This window comes from Paramormyrops kingsleyae, chromosome 14 (genome assembly GCF_048594095.1).
Source record: "Paramormyrops kingsleyae isolate MSU_618 chromosome 14, PKINGS_0.4, whole genome shotgun sequence".
In the NCBI taxonomy this organism is placed as follows: domain Eukaryota; kingdom Metazoa; phylum Chordata; class Actinopteri; order Osteoglossiformes; family Mormyridae; genus Paramormyrops; species Paramormyrops kingsleyae.
Genome location: NC_132810.1, coordinates 3842783 through 3861774, shown reverse-complemented (window position 1 = coordinate 3861774; position 18992 = coordinate 3842783). Strand labels below are relative to the sequence as shown.

The following is an 18992-nucleotide window of genomic DNA, read 5'->3' as shown; positions in this document are numbered from 1 at the left end:
TATCATTACCCATTTTCCTACTTATGCCTCATTATTGCAAATAAAGTGAATGTATATCCTTATAATATGCCAAATTTAAAAATATATTTTTCAAAGTGCATCATAGTGCATCAACCTGATTAACTGCCACGATGCAATTTGAGGGAGCTTCATTTTTTATATGGCATTAGCAAACAATGAAAAGGTAAAGGCAACTAAAACAACCTGAAACAGAACGCCGTTTTTCTTTTAACATGTCTTGTACTTTGTAAGACTTTCATGTTTGGTATTTTATGTTAATGTTTAACAACGTAATGAATTGGTCACTAAAATAAAAATGAACATTCTGATTGCTAAACCGGGATAAAAACTACTGATTAAAATACAATACAATACATTATATAAAATACATTAAAATACAATGCTAAAAAGAAATATTCGTTTTCCAAGTCACTCGAAGCTTGTACATTTAACGTAACATTTCGATACGTAGCTCTAAATAAAACACAGTGTTACTAATTACTGAGAAGTTATCTTCTGTTTCCAAGACAGATAACAGGTACGTTCGCGCGTGCTTTTGACTCGACGGGCGCTATGACCTTAAATTCATACTGAGCGTTTAGTAGTAATAACGCGGAGATTATAACGCTACGGTGTAACCATTCGCGGTGGACGTAGGCGATGGTGGGCGCTCCACATTACTTTGGGAGTCGGTACAGATGAGCCTTCCTCAGGTTCCTGGGAAACCATTTAAAAGTTAGGTATGATTCCTTTTCTCGGTCGCATTGTTTATTTTTTTCCATTTAATTTCAGAGGGCACAAGTTTTAGTATTCGCGTTAAACTTATTCAGACATTGATTTCGTGCTGATGGCATCCCCAGACTAACTTATCGAAGTATATATTGTAAATAGCGGTTAATACACATCGCACAACGTATGAATATTAACTTTTACAAACCTGTGTTGTACTGATGTAAATTTATGTATACTTTCTTTTTGTAGATTTACTTTTAAATACAGAATATAAGGGCCTAATTAGTAGTCGGTATGTGGAAAAAAGGTAAAGCTTATTTCGGCGTATTATTTTTAGCTTATGTATTTAATCAATTAATTTATTACTTTATTATTTTTATTTTATGTTTTAACTCTTCATTTAGTAGAATCCTACAGTATGGCGATGGAGTGTCTTAAAAATTGTTTCAAGATCTTTCCACACAAGAACAAAGACACTGGATCCCAAGGTAAATTAAAAAGTATTTTACATAATTAAATTTCTACTGAATATTTTGACTGAAGAATCTCAGTCATCAGTATATTCATAATTATTTTATTTGCACAGTTGTATTGGAATTAGTACATTGGCTAGGATTTATCACATTATTAAGTGAAAAACTATGATCGCTCTCCATCCATCATAATAATCACTTAGCCATCAATGCAGCAGGGATTCTCAATATTTTATAAACGATATCCCCCCCCACCCCCACCCCAAATGGATACCAACCAGAGCTAGGAACCCTGGGGAGGGGGGACCCCTTCTAATATTTTTCACTCTGAATTGGGGGGGGGGGGGGGGGCTTACCTGAAAACCCCTTCACTGCTGGGCTGTAGGAAACATTATTTAGTATATTTCTAAATCTTTTTATTCTTGTTTCATCTGGTATAAAATCTTATCACACCATTTTAAAGCCTGTTTTCTGCTTAAAGCGAGACCATCTTCAGCAATGAAAGCAGAGCCAAGGCGTCTCCCCTCGGAAAACGTGATCAGAGTTTCCGGGGACTACTTCCTGTCCAAGCTACCTGCAGACGGGAGAGACGTTCCCTTTGTGCTTCCTGCGTTCAAGTCTTCTTACGTCCAGCCTAGTGGCAGCCAGTACCCCGTTTATGGGGATGATCTGCACTGTATGTCACCGACACACTTTCTTTTTTAACTCCATGAAATTATCTCTAGGCTTGTTTTCCAACAGGACTGTAAACTGCTTATTTTTATCGAATTTAAAAAAAGTGGTGACATTTTACTTGAAGCTGTCATCTATAATGCATTATAGATACTATAATGTGTTATAATGAACAGTATAAAATGAATAAAGCATTACAGCATCTTCTGTTCACAGTCATTAGGCATTATAGTGTTGATTATAGTTCATAAGTTCCAATGAAGCTCTCACCTATAATGCAGTATGGATACCTTCATAATGCATTATTATGGTCAATATAAGAATTAATAAAACATTGCAGCATATTCTACTGACAGTCATAAGGCATTATAGTGTTGATTATAATACTTCATAAGCTATAATTAAGCTCTCAGCTATAATGCACTATAGATACCTTCATAATGCATTATAATGGTCGGTATAAAAATTAAGGATGATTTGAAAGGCATTATGAAGGTATCTATAGGGCATTATAGATGAGAGCTTCATAAAGCATTCACATTACAAATAATGTGTTATGCCTATTTATAAATATTTATAGCCAGGTTTGTGATGCTTTGTGAATGCATTATAATATGTTAGGAATGTGTTCATAGATTCTTATGGACATGGCATTCGTAGAAAGTGTTACCAAATATTTTCTGCAGTTGGAAAATTAATTTTACATTTAAAGTCAGGATAGAGTGTACAGAAGTTGTTGAATGTAAAGTCTGCATTACATACGCTATCCTTAACTTTCGGGTTAGAACATTAATACAGAACTCACACATTGACAACCTTAGGCGGCTTTGAGAAAATGGGTAAATGAGCAACCTGAATATATTTGAGGCGTCTGTCCATGTTCAGTATATTGTGCAAAAATGAGTCTGTAAATGGAATGTAATTTAAATAAAAAAGGGTTAAACTATATTTCATATTCCTGGCAAGATGATACATAAATACTTGTAAAGCATGTAAGTCCTATGACGGCATAAGTTTTCATCATCTTGCTTCCTACTTCCTAGGCTCGACTAGAAGGGCTTATGCAGACCGGAAAGCTGAGCTCTCAAGGACGAATCACGTTGTCTACAATCCGTGCTGCTCTCTGAACCAGAGCACCATGGTTGATCTCCCATTTCCCGGATCCTCACGCCATTCCATATCCAAGAACAACGTCACGGGCGTGTATGGATCTGGTATGTCAAATTTCCAGTTACCCATTGGAAAGTGCAGCAGATTAATTTTATAACCTTTTGCACTTCAGAAGGTCATTCAGACTGAATCTGGCCATTTCACATAGAGAATATGGTACTTTTTTCAGTATCAAATACTTTGTGTTTTGAGAAGTACTGTGTTGCACTTCACATAACTGCTTTGTAGTGTCTTTTATTCTTACAACCCATACACACAAAAAATTCCAAGTCTGTGTAATTACTTTGTCACTTTTTTTAACTCAGTGGGCATTCGGCTGTTATCACACAACCAGACTGGTAGCCTCTGTTCCGAAGTGATCTGTGGGTAATTATAACAAACATAGTTTTTGAATACAAAGTATTAAAAGGTAAAAATATTTTTAAATAAATCGTTAACTTCAGGATATCCGTCTTTTAACTGCAACAGTAAAAGCCCTTGAGATGTTACATCACCCAGCCTCTTTGTTTGTGGACACAGGTTAAATATTTGCACGTTATTTTATTTTTAGTTCCTTCTACTCTAAGCATGTTCTCCAGCTTAGGTTCTCATTTTTATATGCCTGCACATTTCCTGATTACGTCTCCTCTATCAGAATTCCCGTCACAAGTCCTTGATTAACTTTGCCTTGTTTTTCAGTTTACGATTTGAAAAGCGAGAAAACAGCCATTAGCGGCTCCATGTTAGACCTTACTCACCTTCAGAATCACGCGCAGGTGGGCTTGGCAATCATCTCCTTCACCTCGTTTTACCATGAAAAGTACCATCTTGACCTTTGATACTTGTTTTAATCAATTGAAATGAAAGTTACCCTTCATTTCATTTCTTATTCTGATGGATGACATTTATGTGATATTGTAAGTTAAAAATATACCTGTTCACACTTAAAAAATGTATATTATTTTCTAATTGGGACAAACCAAATCTGATGTCAAGGTTATAATCCTTAGTATTATGTCTGCCATTAATTAGCACAGCATTTTTTTCTGGACATATGACATAGAAAGATATTTGCTTCATTACAACAAATATAATGATATTGTACTCAAAGCTCACAAAAAATATTGATTGAAATTTGTGACTCTTTACTTATATCACTAAGCTTAAGTGGTATGGTATAGAGTTTGGTGTAATTACAAATCAGGTGTCCCTGAACTGCCTGTCTGTTTATTTACTGAGGAAGGTGTTTTCAGCTTCTCAAAGAGGCTGTCCATCTAGTTAAATCTTTCTCCCTCTATGGATATCTCTTGGGCTTGCCCTCTCAGTGAGGTTATGACCATTACAAGTCAATTTTCAGAAGTATCTTTTCTTTTAGCAATATTGTTTTGTTTTTCTCACATGTCAGGTTTTCTAATATATTCTGTGATTATGTCTGATTATTGCTCTGTTTTGTATCATATACAGTGTTTAAATAATTATTCATAGTGCTTATTTAGAGATTACGTTTTCACTGCTTTCTTGTGACCATAAAGATTTGGGAAATCAAGTTGTAAGGCCGTTACTCACGTGTTACACAATGTCATTGTTTCTCCCCTACAGCGTTATGACTCAGTATCCAGTGTCAGGAGTAGTGTTTCCTCTGTGAGAGACTCCCTTGGAAGCAGCCGTAGCCTTGGTAACCATTTATTCAGTAGCAACAGTAACTTCTCTGTCACACATAAACCCCTTTGCTATGAGGGAAAAAAAACTCTGGAGAGTTCTGTGTCAGGAATGCCAGGATTGCATTTGCAGGGTTAATACGCAAGCTTCTATTTCACTTGAGCTAGAAAATAGCTCTGGAATTAGAAGAGACCTCTACAGCTTAAGGAGCCAGAAACACGTAGATAACCTCAATATGCATTACGCAACCAGCACCACTAGAAAGTAATTATTCCCAAATGTTTTAACCTGTCTTTGACATACTATACATATCCATCCATCCGTCCATTTTCCAAACCGCTCTTCCTTCTGGGTCAGGGGGAGCTACGGGAACGAGGTGGGGAACAACCCTGGATTGTGGGCCAGCCCATCGCAGGACATACTCACACACTATTCACTCACACATGCACAGCTATGGGAAGTAACTCCAATTAGCCTCAGCATGTCTTTGGATAATGGGGGAAAACCAGAGAACCTGGAGGAAACCCCACGACGACATGGGGAGAACATGCAAACTCCACACACATGTAACCCAGGTGGAGACTCAAACCCGGGTCCCAGAGGTGTGAGGCAACAGTGCTAACTAGTTAAATAAAGGCAATCCTATAAGTTAATGGCGCAAGTTTTTATTTTTGCTTCTACAAACACTAAATTTTGCTAACGTTTTATTTTTTAAAAGGCCCCAACTTAAAGTGGTGATCGATGGTCTCATGCTTACACAGAGTCCATTACCCTTTCGGGGGATGAGAGGGAGAAAGGGAAGCTGAGCATCAGGTTGAGTTACCAGGAGGCCCGAGAGCAGGTCTGGATAACACTCCTGCGGGTAAGGTTACAGTCCGAGTGAAACGCCCCATTGTTATGCAATTGGAATCTGTAAAGCAAGGCCATGGGATTGTACTTTGTCAGTCCTACTATTGACTTTTCTTTTGATTCTGTCCAACTTTTAGAAAGTTTACGCATTTCATTACTGCTGAGTCATTAAGTTCAGTATTGCTGCAAAAATTAAGTAATGAAGCCTTGTATAACTACTAGAATGGATGGATGAGTCTTTATTTTGCTTGACACAGTGTAAAGACCTGTATTTCCCAGTGGTGTTTGGAGAACAGCAGAAGATTGGGATCAAAGGCATAATTACTACAGCCAAGCCAGTGCAGTTTAAGTGCTCCGTCAAGGAGGCCACTCCGGTGGGTATTACCCTACCTGTCTCATGCTAACAGCACATTAAAAACACATTGTGTTTCTTCCAATATGGTCAATTACGAATAAATTGAACATGAAACCATGATAATATTTGTACTTATTTTATTGTAACTGTTTATTTTAGTTTACTTGAAGATAAGTTCTGTACTTCATGGAATTATTCTTCAGTTAGACCATTGTTTCACTTTTCTGTCCTTTCCAAGGTATAATAAAAGTTAATTTTGAGGTGTTGTAATTCTGCTCGTCGTTTTGAATTAAATTCTAACATCCTGGGCTTATTCACAGGATCTGGAGTTAATGGAGACATTTGTCTTCAGTCTGTCTCTGAAGCAGCTGCGCAGTGTAGGTCTGGTATTCCGGCTTCAGACTTATCTCCCTCAAAAGCGCACAGTGGGTGAGTGTGCAGTGTCACTACGGCAACTGGGACCTCATGAAACCCTGCACTGGTTGGACATCCATGCACCATCCAAAGCTTCGGTGAGTCTCCTGCCTTGGGAGTCATGGTTGATCTTTGAGATTATGTAGAAATGAAACCACATTAATCACTGACGTTTAGCCTATCCACTACTAGCCCCCTGGTTCCACCAAAAGGTAAACACTGTGTTGTATGCATGGTGACCCCAGAAACAGGAGGACTGTTGCAGCTAACCAGGGGACTCTAGTATTAGCCATGGGTGCAAATGGCCATATTGGCTATCCATTGACTATCCATTGACTATCCATTGACTATCCATTGGCTATCCATTGGCTATCCATTGACTATCCACCCTTGGTGCAAATAGAATGTGTGATATTATTGTTGTGGTGACTCAGACGATAGCACTATTACAGTTCCAAGGTTGTAGGTTCGATACCTACCACTGGCTATGTGTGTAGAGTTGCTATAGGTATCTTTTTACCTCACACTCTCCAGAAACATTTAGTTAGGTCAATAACTATTACAGGTACAAAGGAATTAATGGGTGAAAGTTCAGATTCTGGAAGCCAATGACTCACTTTAAGCAATTGAGTTCCAAATGTTATGCATTATGTTTACATGAGGCATACTGAAAAATTCGCTAACGTAGATGGGGAATCCGTCTTACATTATTATCTACAACTGAACAAACATAATGAATTGAGGAAGATGTAAGTTCTGGGAAAGGCCAGATGAAATACAAACACTGGTTGTTTTATTGAAGCCTGTTCTGATAAAAAAAAAATATTGATAATTTTTAAAATGTTTACAACATATTTTTTAAAACCATGAATAGACTGCTGTAATAGTGGTCAGTCATATGTGTTTTTCAGTGGCCGATGCTGAATCTGATACTAAAGTATATTGTGGCCAATTATTGGACTGGTCTTCAGGGTAGGCCATAAAAATGATACAGTTACAAAACTTTAAAGATTTATTCAAGTCAAAACTGTCACATAGTTCAACTTTTCAGTTCAAAGGCCAGTAAAACCAAGCACAGTAACCCCATCTGATTATTTGACATTCCGCATTTCAGTTATGCACGAGTTGGCCGCGAAAAATTAAATGGAAATATTTCTGGAGTTGCTGAAAGATAGCAGAACCTCGCAGACAACGCATAAGCCAAAAGCAATAATGAGAATGATTTGGATCACATGAAGTCATATAACATAAATTTTAGTGATACATAATATTTGTTAGTGTAAGTGCATACCATATCTATATTAAAAGTCTTGACTGGTGTATGCAGTGCATCTTTGTCTCAGTAAGCCTCACTCACATAGCCGTCTCACATTTCTCACAGTAAATTTTAGACTTCGGTGTCGTTACTGTATTAGCGCTTTTCCATTAAAAATGCACAAGTACATAAATACCAAAATGTCCAAATAAATACACTTTATTTTGCTATTTGTAAAAGTACATAGGAATTCTTTAGTTTTCTTGCTCTGCAGTGAGACACAGACTGCAGTGAGACTCAGGTGCTGCATTCTCCTGCAGATCTGCCACGCGGAGCTACAGATTACCACATGTTTCCAGGCTGTCTGTGGTCGGATTCAGCTCCAGGTGCTGGGAGCACAAAATGTCCCGAGCTCTTCTGCACCGTTCAGCCAAAGTAGGTGGTCCAGCAACAACTGCCAAAACTTGTGGCAACAGTAGGTTTTCCAAAGAAGTCAACAGCACATCTAATACGTATCTCTTGTCATAATTTGCTATTACTTTTTTACGTTTTTTAATCAATGGATTATATTGATAGAATGTAATTTTTTGCAACGTGTTGAATGAGTGAGACAATTGATGATTGGCATGTTCTTTTACCTAATGATGATATCTTCTTCATTAGGCTTCTTTGTTAAGGCAGAGATGTATTCTTTGGGGAAGCTTATTACCAAGAAAAAGACCCGAGTTCTGAAGTCATCAGGGGGTCAAGTGCAGTGGTCAGAAACATTCCTGTTTCCTTTGGCAACTGAAGAACAAGATGTTTGCTTCTCTGCCAAACTGTACAGTCGCAGCTCTGTGCGCAGGAAGCAGTTCTTGGGCCAGGTGAGAATACTTGCTTTATCCTCCTTATGCATGTACACACACACACACACACACACACACACACACACACATACACTTCGCTCCCCACTACACACATTAAACATCCTGCAAGTATTCACACCTATCAAACAGTTGAATATGCTATCAGTAGTAGACTTAAATGTAGGATTAAATAGCGCCTGGTCTGCCAGTTTTGATACAACTCTTATTTTTTTTAGGTGAGCCTTGGATTTGAGAATACCACTTCTGATGCTGTCGAGCAGTGGAGGGACACCATTGCACACCCTGAAAAGGTGGTCTCTGTGTGGCACAAACTGAGTCGAGAGGACAGATGCATGTCTAAACAGTAACCCCTACCCCGCTCAAGCTTCATCATCCAGGTTTTGGGTACACAGCCAGTCCTTTATGCTGACGCATGTGCATACTTTGGTGGTGCTCTACGAAAATACTTTCAAATGATGACACATGTCCTTTGCGTAGAACTTCAGCTGCTAAGTATATTTAGTTTACCCTGGGGTGGTTTGCTTCTGAGAGTTCTGAGAAGTAGATTTGTTCATCCTGTGGTTTTGTAGTAATTATCCTATCAGATGTGGATGGTTGAATCCCTGACAATACAGAAACTCTGTCAGGGAGCATGATGCCCATACCATAACAGAGAGAATAATAGTCACTTTGGGGTGGAGCTTAGCAGGAGGACTGATGATGTCATAGGCGGGAGGGGCGTGTACCTTTATTCGGATTGGTCAGTTGCGTTTTGATTGACAGGTCCAAATGGGCATGTTCCTTTATGCTGTCAGATGTGTTTCACAGATTGGGCCACGTGGGTGCATGTGCCGTTATGCTAATATGGCACGTGTTTCACAGATAGGACCCAATAAACTTTAAGAGAATAAAAATACATTACCTGTATTTATTATTTTTAAATAAGCAGGATGAATGTAAACTAACTCATACACGTCCAGACCTTCTGCATCGGGTGTCAGGCTGCAGCTGCCTGCTGGTAGAAGAACGAATTGACACACGCGTCCCGACTTTCCGTATTTAAAAAGAAGAAAACACTTAAAATCTTTATATTTAATCAACATGTTTAAAGAAAAAGAAAAACTTTAGCAGTATTTGCCAAATGTTTCATGTCGGTGTTATGTACAGTATAAGGTGGAAGAAAACATTTAACCAACAAACTTTAAGGAAGAATTACCTTTGGTCCATGGCTCAGGCTGAAATTAGCAGAATACCCAGCATGCTCTCTCTCCCTGTAGCGCATGGGCATAGACACACGACCCCCACGCAACAACAATCCTTTATTGAAGGCAACTAGGTGCAACTAGTTTTCTGAATTTTAAAGAGTGTATAAAAAGTTTTATTAAAGTGTCATTTTAAAATAAGTATAAAATGTGCTATAAAGCATTTAGCCAATGAGAATTAATAAAGAATTTAAGCATATTATCCCACACGTGCCCAGACTATAGTGGCTAGAAATGTCCGACCAGGCAGTCAGAAGTGGGTTTTCTTATCGCTCAGGTGGTCACCAACGGGCAGGAATTTAGGATATATTTTCGATATATTAAAGAAGGTGGACATAATTATTTCATTACATTTAATAGGAACTAGTAAGCGGCATTTAGCATCATGCATCAAATACACATTAAAAACTTCGAAGAATCATGCCTTTGTTCTTTTAATAAATTTAAGGGATAAAAACATTACTGCAAATTTTTGCAGACTTCACACAACCAGAACCCGCAAGGAGTTTGTCCGGCCCATCGGCACCTCCACCGATCAACTTAACACAGCTAAACCCCACATGGTCAAGCGCAAGCCAGCGAGACAGTGCAAGCATAGGGCTCTGGGTAGTATATTCTCACAACATGATTATGTCAGGAGATTGTTCCTGGTCTAGCCTGCAGTCTCTGGGGAATAGGCCCGGACAACCGCTGCGGCCCTGAACAGAACATAAGATTGCAGAAATCCCAGGGATGGATAAAATATTTAACTACATTTGGTTAATCAAATGGAATAAAGCACTATAACTTAAATGGTGTATGACAAATTAGCATAGCATTTTTAAACCAATAAGATTTAAAGAATACAACAGTTTAGTTACATTTTGTTAGTTTATTTTAAATAAGATGGACCGGTTTATTTAATTACATTTAATAACTGTAGGAACTAGTGAGTAGTATTTAGCAACAAGCATCAAACACATATTTTTAAAAACTTTAACAGAATAAAACCTTAGTTATTTTAATAAACACACTTTTTTCAGTAAATGTTTGTTCACGCTCATGCGCACACACACACACACGCACCCTGGAGGTTGGGGCTTTAGAGTTTAACTAGGTCTGTAAAAGTAGGATCGTGATGTGTATTCAAACCCAAAGCACACTAACTATGGCGTTCACAAACCTATTCCTGACTGATTTTTTACGATGAATGTCCTAAGTTAGTGTGCTTTGGGTTTGAGTACACGTCACAATCCTAATGTCACAAACCTAAAGTTAAACTCTAAAGCCCAACCTCCGGGGTGCGTGTGTGTGTGTGTGCGTGCATGAGCGTGAACAAACATTTACTGAAAAAAGTGTGTTTATTAAAATAACTAAGGTTTTATTCTGTTAAAGTTTTTTTAAATATGTGTTTGATGCTTGTTACTAAATGCTACTTAAAGTTCCTTAAAGTTTGTTGGTTAAATGCTTTCTTCCACCTTATACCTAACACTGAAATAAAACAATGACAAATACTGCTAGTTTTTGTTCTTCTTTAAACATGTTGATTAAATATAGAGATTTTAAGTGTTTTCTTCTTTTTAAATACGGAAAGTCGGGACGCGTGTGTCAATTCGTTCTTCTACCAGCAGGCAGCTGCAGCCTGACACCCGATGCAGAAGGTCTGGACGTGTATGAGTTAGTTTACATTCATCCTGCTTATTTAAAAATAATAAATACAGGTAATGTATTTTTATTCTCTTAAAGTTTATTGGGTCCTGTCTGTGAAACACATGTGCCATATCAGCATACCGGCACATGCACCCACGTGGCCCTATATGTGAAACACATCTGACAGCATAAAGGAACACGCCCACCTGGACCTATCAATCAAAATACAACAGACCAATCAGAATAAATGTACACACCCCTCCTGCCTATGACATCATCAGTCCTCCTGCTAAGCTACGCCCAAAGTGACTATTATTCTTTCTCTCAGATATGCTCACAGATATGTAGTCCTCTTTCTGGAATATAGTTACAAAAAATTGCAGATTTTATGGACGTAATCTATCTCAGACTTTATAAACCATATCAGCATAGCTAAATTAATGTAAGATATGTATTAGTACTTTTATTTATCATAGAATACTGTGTAGATACTGTATAGAAATAAAGACATACATATTTAAAATTTTGCTTCCAAAAATTTGTATTAGCTATAAGAACTACATCTGTATTCTACTTTTAATATTTGTTGGTTGCATGCAGATTGTATTTCCTGTTGTTCTACAAAATAGGACACATGTAAATTCAATTTCGTTACATTTCTGAAGCCTGTGAAATCAGATTTAAACAGTAAGTTGTTGTTCATAAACATTTGGTTCCTTAAATTAATGAATAAATATAATACCTTATTCTGTGTTTTTTGTATACATATATGGACGATTTCATATTACATGTAGAACACATGAAATGATTGGTTTAGAATAACTATGTTTGTTTTTAAACAGAATAGGTATTATTAAATTATTAACAATTGCAACAATAGACAGCATGTTCTATGAGCCATTGAACAAACTTGTTTATGTTTATTATGGCCAGATACTTTCAAATAGCAAAATGGACATAAAAGATTTAAATTGATTCATTGTTCACTAAATACAGGCTTATCTTGATTTTTTTTATTAGAGGGCCTAATAATTCAAGAACATATAATTAATGCTTATTTCACTGACTACAGGCAACTACAAAAGGAAAAGGGTTTGTCAAACAGTTCCCAAGTGAGCATGTTGACAATTACCAAAGATATCGTATAATTTCATTTTGATCTTGAGTTTAGGCATCTTGATATTTTCATGATATAAAATATCACATACTTATTATTTAAATTATGTTGTGACATTCTAAGTCAGGAATGGGTAACCTTATCCAGAAAAGGTCGGTGTATATGTTAGGGAGTCACGTTTTTCACTGTGACTCCCTAATCACTAATCCGAGGACTGATTGGCTGAAGAGTTCTCAAACCTGGGTTTTAGCCGCTGACCTAAAGGTTATCCCAGAAACCCGTGTACACACCAGCCCTTTGTGGATAAGATCAGCCACCCCTGTTGCAAGTGAATGGTAGCATGTAGTAAATGTACCTCCGTGTCCACATGGTAGTACTGATTCACCCTTTTCTCTGCTGTCTGCTGAAAACAATACGAGGCACTAAAATCTAGATGTGTCATCGACCTACAGGTATTTAACAACAGCTCCAAAAAAAATTCAATTCTCGTTCCATCATTAGGCACAAAAATCTCACCGGCCATAAATGTGACTTGGATAGTGGAAATATGTTAAGAACTTATTTATGTGAACATATTTATATAACCATTTATATTAAATATTTCCGTTTCATTTAATTTTAATGCATTAGGGGAATGGTACACAGACAGGTGACCATGCATGAAGAGAAAGCAATGGGGACTGTCAAATGTGCTTTAAGTTATTTCACATCCTTTGTGTTATCAGCATCATCACTTATGTAATGAATATTTGAGAATTGTTAATAATTATTCAGAGAGAAGTCATTCCACCACACCTTGCCAAAGGGTCTGAATGTAATGAGCAATGCTGAAAGTTCCTCTTTTCAAGTGCTAACTAAGGAGCTTGTAAAATGAGACATATGAGAATGATTACAGACTTTTAAACCTTAGATCTACTAAGCTCAAAGGTCAGGTATCCCTTACCTATCAATCTTCCATATGACTTCAGTCCATTTCTTTACACTGTAGAAAGAAGTACTTATTATGGATCTTTGTGGGTTCCAAAATGACAATCATGAGTACCACAGCTGACCGGCTGGATCTCTCTCTGCAGCTGCCAGAATTGTATGAGTTATTCCCTGCCTTGTGCCTGTAGCATCGAGGATAGGCTCTGTACTCCTGCAATCCTGAATAATACAAGTCTGTATAGAAAATGAATAGATGGGTAAAGTTATGTACTTAAATAGTTAACCAAATGTAACCTAATATGGTTTAGGTTAAGAACCAAATAATGTTGTTGGAAATTGCATATATAGGTTTGGAAAATTCATATATGTCTTTAGACATATAAGCTAACTAATTTCGACAAAAGTTTCCATAACAAGTACAATTTAAGTGTAGTATGACGTCCTGTCTGGTTTTCTTCTCTTTTTTCATGTATGACTTTGGAAAGGATTAGACGACATCTTGTCTGTGCCTGTAGACCTTAATTTCCCACCCTCCTCTCAAAGTAGCCTTTTGTAGGTAGGTGGCCCTTCCATTGGACACAGCTGTCCCAGACAGTATACTGTTTGTCTGTTGTACGTTTTAATAAAAAGAGGATCAACATACACATGCTAGGCCACAAATCACAAATCAGTTTGAGAAAAGGGCAACTTACAGCTTAACATTCCACCTTTAACATAATGGCAAAAGATTCAACGGACAAGAAAAGGGGGGGGGGGGGGGAACCTGATTTGTTATCAATAGCTGGTTCAATTCTAACTTAAGCTTAATTTCAACCAGATAAAGGCTCTAATATTATTATTATATTTTAAAATTAGATATTATATTTATTTGAGGTTCCCGTGTCAGGAGGTCAAGTGCTTCACAATTTTCAATCTCAGTTTTGTAAGGAGTGTAATGTTGTTCGAAATAGTTTGTTACGAGTACTTTTGCCTTATTGAGAGCTATGCCTGAGAGCATAGACATTAATAAACTCTACAGAATAAGGAATCCCACAAAAGGGAAAGAGAGCCCTCTGCTGTCTTTTAGAGTCTACATTAAAATTCTGGCAGCATATCACGCGCGCAGACACGTGATAATTATCAATGGCCCTGAAGGGGTTATTATAGCACCTGTTACCACCACGCGGCACCGCCCCTCTTATCGCGTGCATTGTCAGTCTTTTAAGGGAGGTGTTCTTCATTATTCGCTAAAGTGTTTATCTTTATCATTCTCTGGAGGCACTACTAAAGTTGTTTTTCGACACCAAAACGGGTTTCACGGCAATATATGACCTTTTTAAGATGGACTAAATGATCTTCCAGTACACTACTGGGTAGCAATGATCCACATATAAAATTGCATATACTGTAAATATCATTTTGTGTATTTGAAATGATTCAAATAATTTCTTACAGGTGCACCTTCATAATATGTATAGCCTACGACTACTACTGTTAATAATAATAATAATAATAATAATAATAATAATAATAATAATAATAATAGTAGTAGTAGTGGTAGTAGTAGTAGTAGTAGGCTAGTAGTAATAATAATGCTATTGAAGTACATTTCAGGACCAAAAACACGGCAATTGTTTTCAAATTATCGGGTAGGGATCAGCTTTTACTGTCTACTTTATCAAAGGTTACACATGGAAACATATCTACCGCCGACACACGATTTATCGTTGTTCCTCCTCAGTTTACAAAACACTCGGATAACATCTCCACAACCGCTTCATCTTACGCAATGCAAACTAGAACGAGGCTGATTAAACATTATTCATGCCTGATTCATGGGAAAACATCAATGACTTCATTATTGCCGCAATTATTTGGTTAGGTGGGTAGCTATTTTTTCTTTTTAAATTTATAGCTGCCCTTTAACAGATTTCCAAATTGTACATGGATTGATTTGTAGTTTAAGCACCGATTTCACGTTAAAACTGTTAATGTAAGAATTAAAATATTAAAGAATGATTCTTTGTTCGACAACAACGTGTACATGTAGCCTAAGGACACGGAAACAGACGAGGCGTAAATACATGACGCATAGGGTTGGGTGTTTTACCACCCTTCAAATATAACTCTGCTTGGGGGCCAACATTTTCTAAGTTCATCATGGATAAGGAGACAGACAGCTCCGTCTTAAAAGAAGGGTTCCTTGTGAAGCGGGTAAGCAAAACAAGGTTAAACTTTCATTGATATCGGCACGTAAATCTAATCTTCTTGTTTTATCATTATTATTATTATTATTATTATTATTATTATTATTATTATTATTATACTAATTGAGCTCTCTCCGCAAAGGGACACGTCGTTCACAACTGGAAAGCCCGCTGGTTTGTGCTGCACCGAGACAGTCTCATTTACTACAAGTACGATGGAACTAAGAAAGACTCCTCTCAGCGCGGAAAGATCACTTTGTGTACCTGCGTTGTCACCTGCCCATACCTGGAATACGAGAACAGACCTGTGAGTCCACACTGTAACACAACCATATTCTACCATTAATAGCAGTCTTACGCTGGTATATCGTTAGACGTTGATAACACACTGTACTGTTCTGGGATAGGAATGTTTCCAGTGTATTGGGTGTGCCACTTTTGCTCATGTTCAGACAAGTCACGGATCGGTTGTTTCCATACATACGTGTCGATGTACAGTTAATGTGCAGTTTGGTGCCCTATTTAGAGACCTTTTCACAAACATACAGCGTTTGTGTTCTAAACTGATTATTGATTGATTATGTTATTTTGCTGTTTTAGGTTTATTTTTAAAATAAGACGTTTAAAATCTGTTGGTGAAATGCATTCTGGTATGTTGCATGGCATGTCCCAGCTGGTCATAAGGCTGCAGACTCAGAACTCCGCGGAGTATTTCCTCGAGGCCTGTTCGCGGGAGGATCGGGATGAGTGGGCAGCAAGCATTATTTCAGCAGTACAGAAGCTACTCCCCCGGGATGGTCAGAGTCAATCTGCCGTATCTAAAGGACCCAAGACACTGCAACTCCACAATATCAGCTTGAAGTGAGTATTACTTTCATGACTTACGCAAACGTTTAGACACGCTGCGGATCAACTTAAGGAGCAGTATGAGGAGAAAGAACTCAGGTCCATATTATAAAATCATGATTCCCGGTTTATTTAAAGTACTCCCTCTAGCTGTACCTCCTGATTTCTGAATGTAGATGGTTCGATTTCTTAATTTGGTCACATTTTTTCACACAGTCAGGTGGTAGACTCCATGTATGATGTTCACAACGGCATCAAGCTCACCAGCCACATAGAGCAGGGCAGCTCCTACAGCAACTGCTTTTCAGGTAACGCTCTTTAAGTTTACAAAACAACTTCAGGTTGTCCTCTTAGATGCCATTTTCATTTTCAATATTGTGCACTCTATGGTTTTGGATGGAGATCAGTGTTACGTGTCTACTGTGCATATTCCGTTTACCCAATTATATAGTATATAGTAGATTATGTAGTAGAGTGGAACTGGAGAAGAAAACCAATCTGTAAAGAATGAGTCATCAGAGACACTGCTGATTGGCTTCACAGGCTCAGCTGTAGTAGACTGGTTGCTGTCTATGCAGCTGGTTCTTACACGGGTGGAGGCAGTGACTCTAGCTTCGGCACTGTTGGAAGAGGGCTTTGTGCGTCCAGTGGGTTTGAAGAGCGTGGAAGCTGTTCATAGCATCGGGCTCAACGAGCAGTTCTTGGATGACTCCACTGCCCTCTACAGTTTTGTGAGTCTGCACACTTCTCAGCTAAAATACGGGCATTGGCTGGAAGCTCAGCTCAGCCCAGCTACGCTTATGCTTACCTATCAATCTTCGGGCATGTTTGCAATGTGCTATTTGCCTTACTCGTACGCTGCTTCGGACAAAAGCGCCTGCCAAATATGAATGTAAGTGTATGTGACTGAACGGCACATGATTTTCTCACCATCCATGTATTTGATTCTCCAAAGGCTGAAACGTTTAAGAAGAGAGGCAGTGTGAAAGCAGATACTTCCTTAACTGCCGTGGAAATGAGTGGTAAAGTGCTGAAAAGAGGCTTCTTGCTTAAACAGGTCAGTCTGGGACTCAGTGACAGCTGAAATGGGGATTGGTTTTCTCATTTCCATTTCTGCTGCTACAGTAGGCCCCCTGGATCTGTGGATAACTGAAACCAGGGGCATCACTAGGCCTATTTTAGGGGGCTTTTTTTTGTTACCTCCTCTGCCCCAAATAAACATGTATTTATTGACTTACATCATGAATAATTTGCCATCAGCCCCCCCCCCCCCCCCCCCAATAAAAACTCAGCCCCCCTATCCATTCATCTTTAACTACTCCCCTGATTGCAACCGGAGTTACGGAAACAACAGATACGGGGGTCTCACAGTATTTATGCGACTGTCGTTTTCTATTTGTAGGGCCATAAGAGAAAGAACTGGAAGGTGCGTCTCTTCGTTCTTCGTGCAGAACCAGGGTACCTGCACTACTACGACCCTAGTAAAGTAAGGGAGTTTCATTGAGTTATCCATCATTCCCCCAACTGAAGTATCTACTCCTCATGTTTAGACTGACTCCTTGACTTCCTGTCTGACCTCATCAATGCCTTACAGGATGACATCAATCCCGTAGGCGGCTTTTCCCTAAGAGGCTGTCTTGTGTCTGCTCTGGATGATAATGGCATTCCCTCAGGTGAGTCACGTCTGAGGTTGGAAGTTCCTGGCCCGGTCATAATCATAGGCTTAACTATGCCTGTTCTGAAGACCAAAGTCAATTATATTTATCTATGTTTACTTATTGCCGTAGGTGTAAAAGGTAAGGTGCAAGGAAATCTGTTCAAAATCATCACTCAATCAGACACACGCTACTTCATCCAGGCCCCAACCAGACAGGAGAAGACGGATTGGATAGAAGCCATTAAGCAACAAACTTAAAAGAAAGCTAAGGGAAACGAGTGATATTTAAGGTCAAAGGATACGAAAAGAGTAAATAAAGTCCGCAGAGTTTCTATGTAACATAAAACAGGCATCTCACTGAACATCTTAAACCATCCTCGTTTAGTCTGATGGACCCACCTTTCTCTGTTATGCAAAACCGATAAGCTTGTACTTCTTGTTGAGAAAAACACCACACTGTTCAAGTTAGAGGTTGAATGAGCAGTGCTATCATTATACATTCTATGAATGTACCAGAACCAAATTGCTACAAACTTGACAACTGAGATGTGTTATTTGGGATATATACCATATTTTTTCTGTGATTAAAATGTTGGTGTCCATTTATAAATTGAACTCGTTTACAGCAATTAGCGTTCTATCCTAAAATAAAATTGAGTTGAGTTTTTTTGCCCAAGTACTAAATCCTTTAACAGTGCTCTTGCTCCTCATGTAATGTAGCAATGAATTTATTTCCAAAACTACTTTTTACCTGGTTGAAAAGAGTAATTCTGAGTATATATCCTGGCCTTATTTATTGCTAATAAATATTAATTTTTTCTTGCCTTTTTATATAGAGCTACTACATTTCTCAATAACAGTCTGAGTATTTGTTGGAAAAACAATAATGTTACTGTGTACTGTGTTTTAGACATTGAGTGGGTTAAACTATTTTATTCTTAAAATCTGTCAATAAAATGTAAAAA

The 18992-nt window shown here is 38.1% G+C and overlaps 2 protein-coding genes across 5 annotated transcripts; both read left to right on the top strand.

Annotated features, from left to right (window-relative positions):
- The first annotated feature begins 43 nt into the window (after positions 1-43).
- LOC111856233 (tandem C2 domains nuclear protein) lies at positions 44-9180 on the top strand. 4 transcript variants are annotated; one of them, XM_023836025.2, is made up of 13 exons: positions 44-740; positions 982-1039; positions 1140-1220; positions 1687-1881; positions 2921-3091; positions 3726-3802; positions 4626-4701; positions 5447-5547; positions 5792-5908; positions 6210-6401; positions 7879-7993; positions 8222-8421; positions 8640-9180. In XM_023836025.2, the coding sequence occupies exons 2-13, from the start codon at positions 1027-1029 to the stop codon at positions 8769-8771; spliced, it is 1470 nt and encodes a 489-aa protein (XP_023691793.2). In that variant the 5' UTR covers positions 44-740; positions 982-1026; the 3' UTR covers positions 8772-9180. The 4 variants fall into 4 exon arrangements, with proteins under 4 accessions (XP_023691793.2, XP_023691792.2, XP_023691794.2 ...); XM_023836024.2 differs by having other exon boundaries at positions 1137-1220; XM_023836026.2 differs by lacking the exon at positions 982-1039.
- Positions 9181-14878: 5698 nt separating this feature from the next.
- plek2 (pleckstrin 2) lies at positions 14879-18990 on the top strand. The gene is made up of 9 exons (XM_023835957.2): positions 14879-15531; positions 15667-15831; positions 16198-16385; positions 16587-16678; positions 16914-17101; positions 17326-17427; positions 17773-17856; positions 17965-18043; positions 18158-18990. The coding sequence occupies exons 1-9, from the start codon at positions 15478-15480 to the stop codon at positions 18283-18285; spliced, it is 1080 nt and encodes a 359-aa protein (XP_023691725.2). The 5' UTR covers positions 14879-15477; the 3' UTR covers positions 18286-18990.
- Positions 18991-18992: the final 2 nt, after the last annotated feature.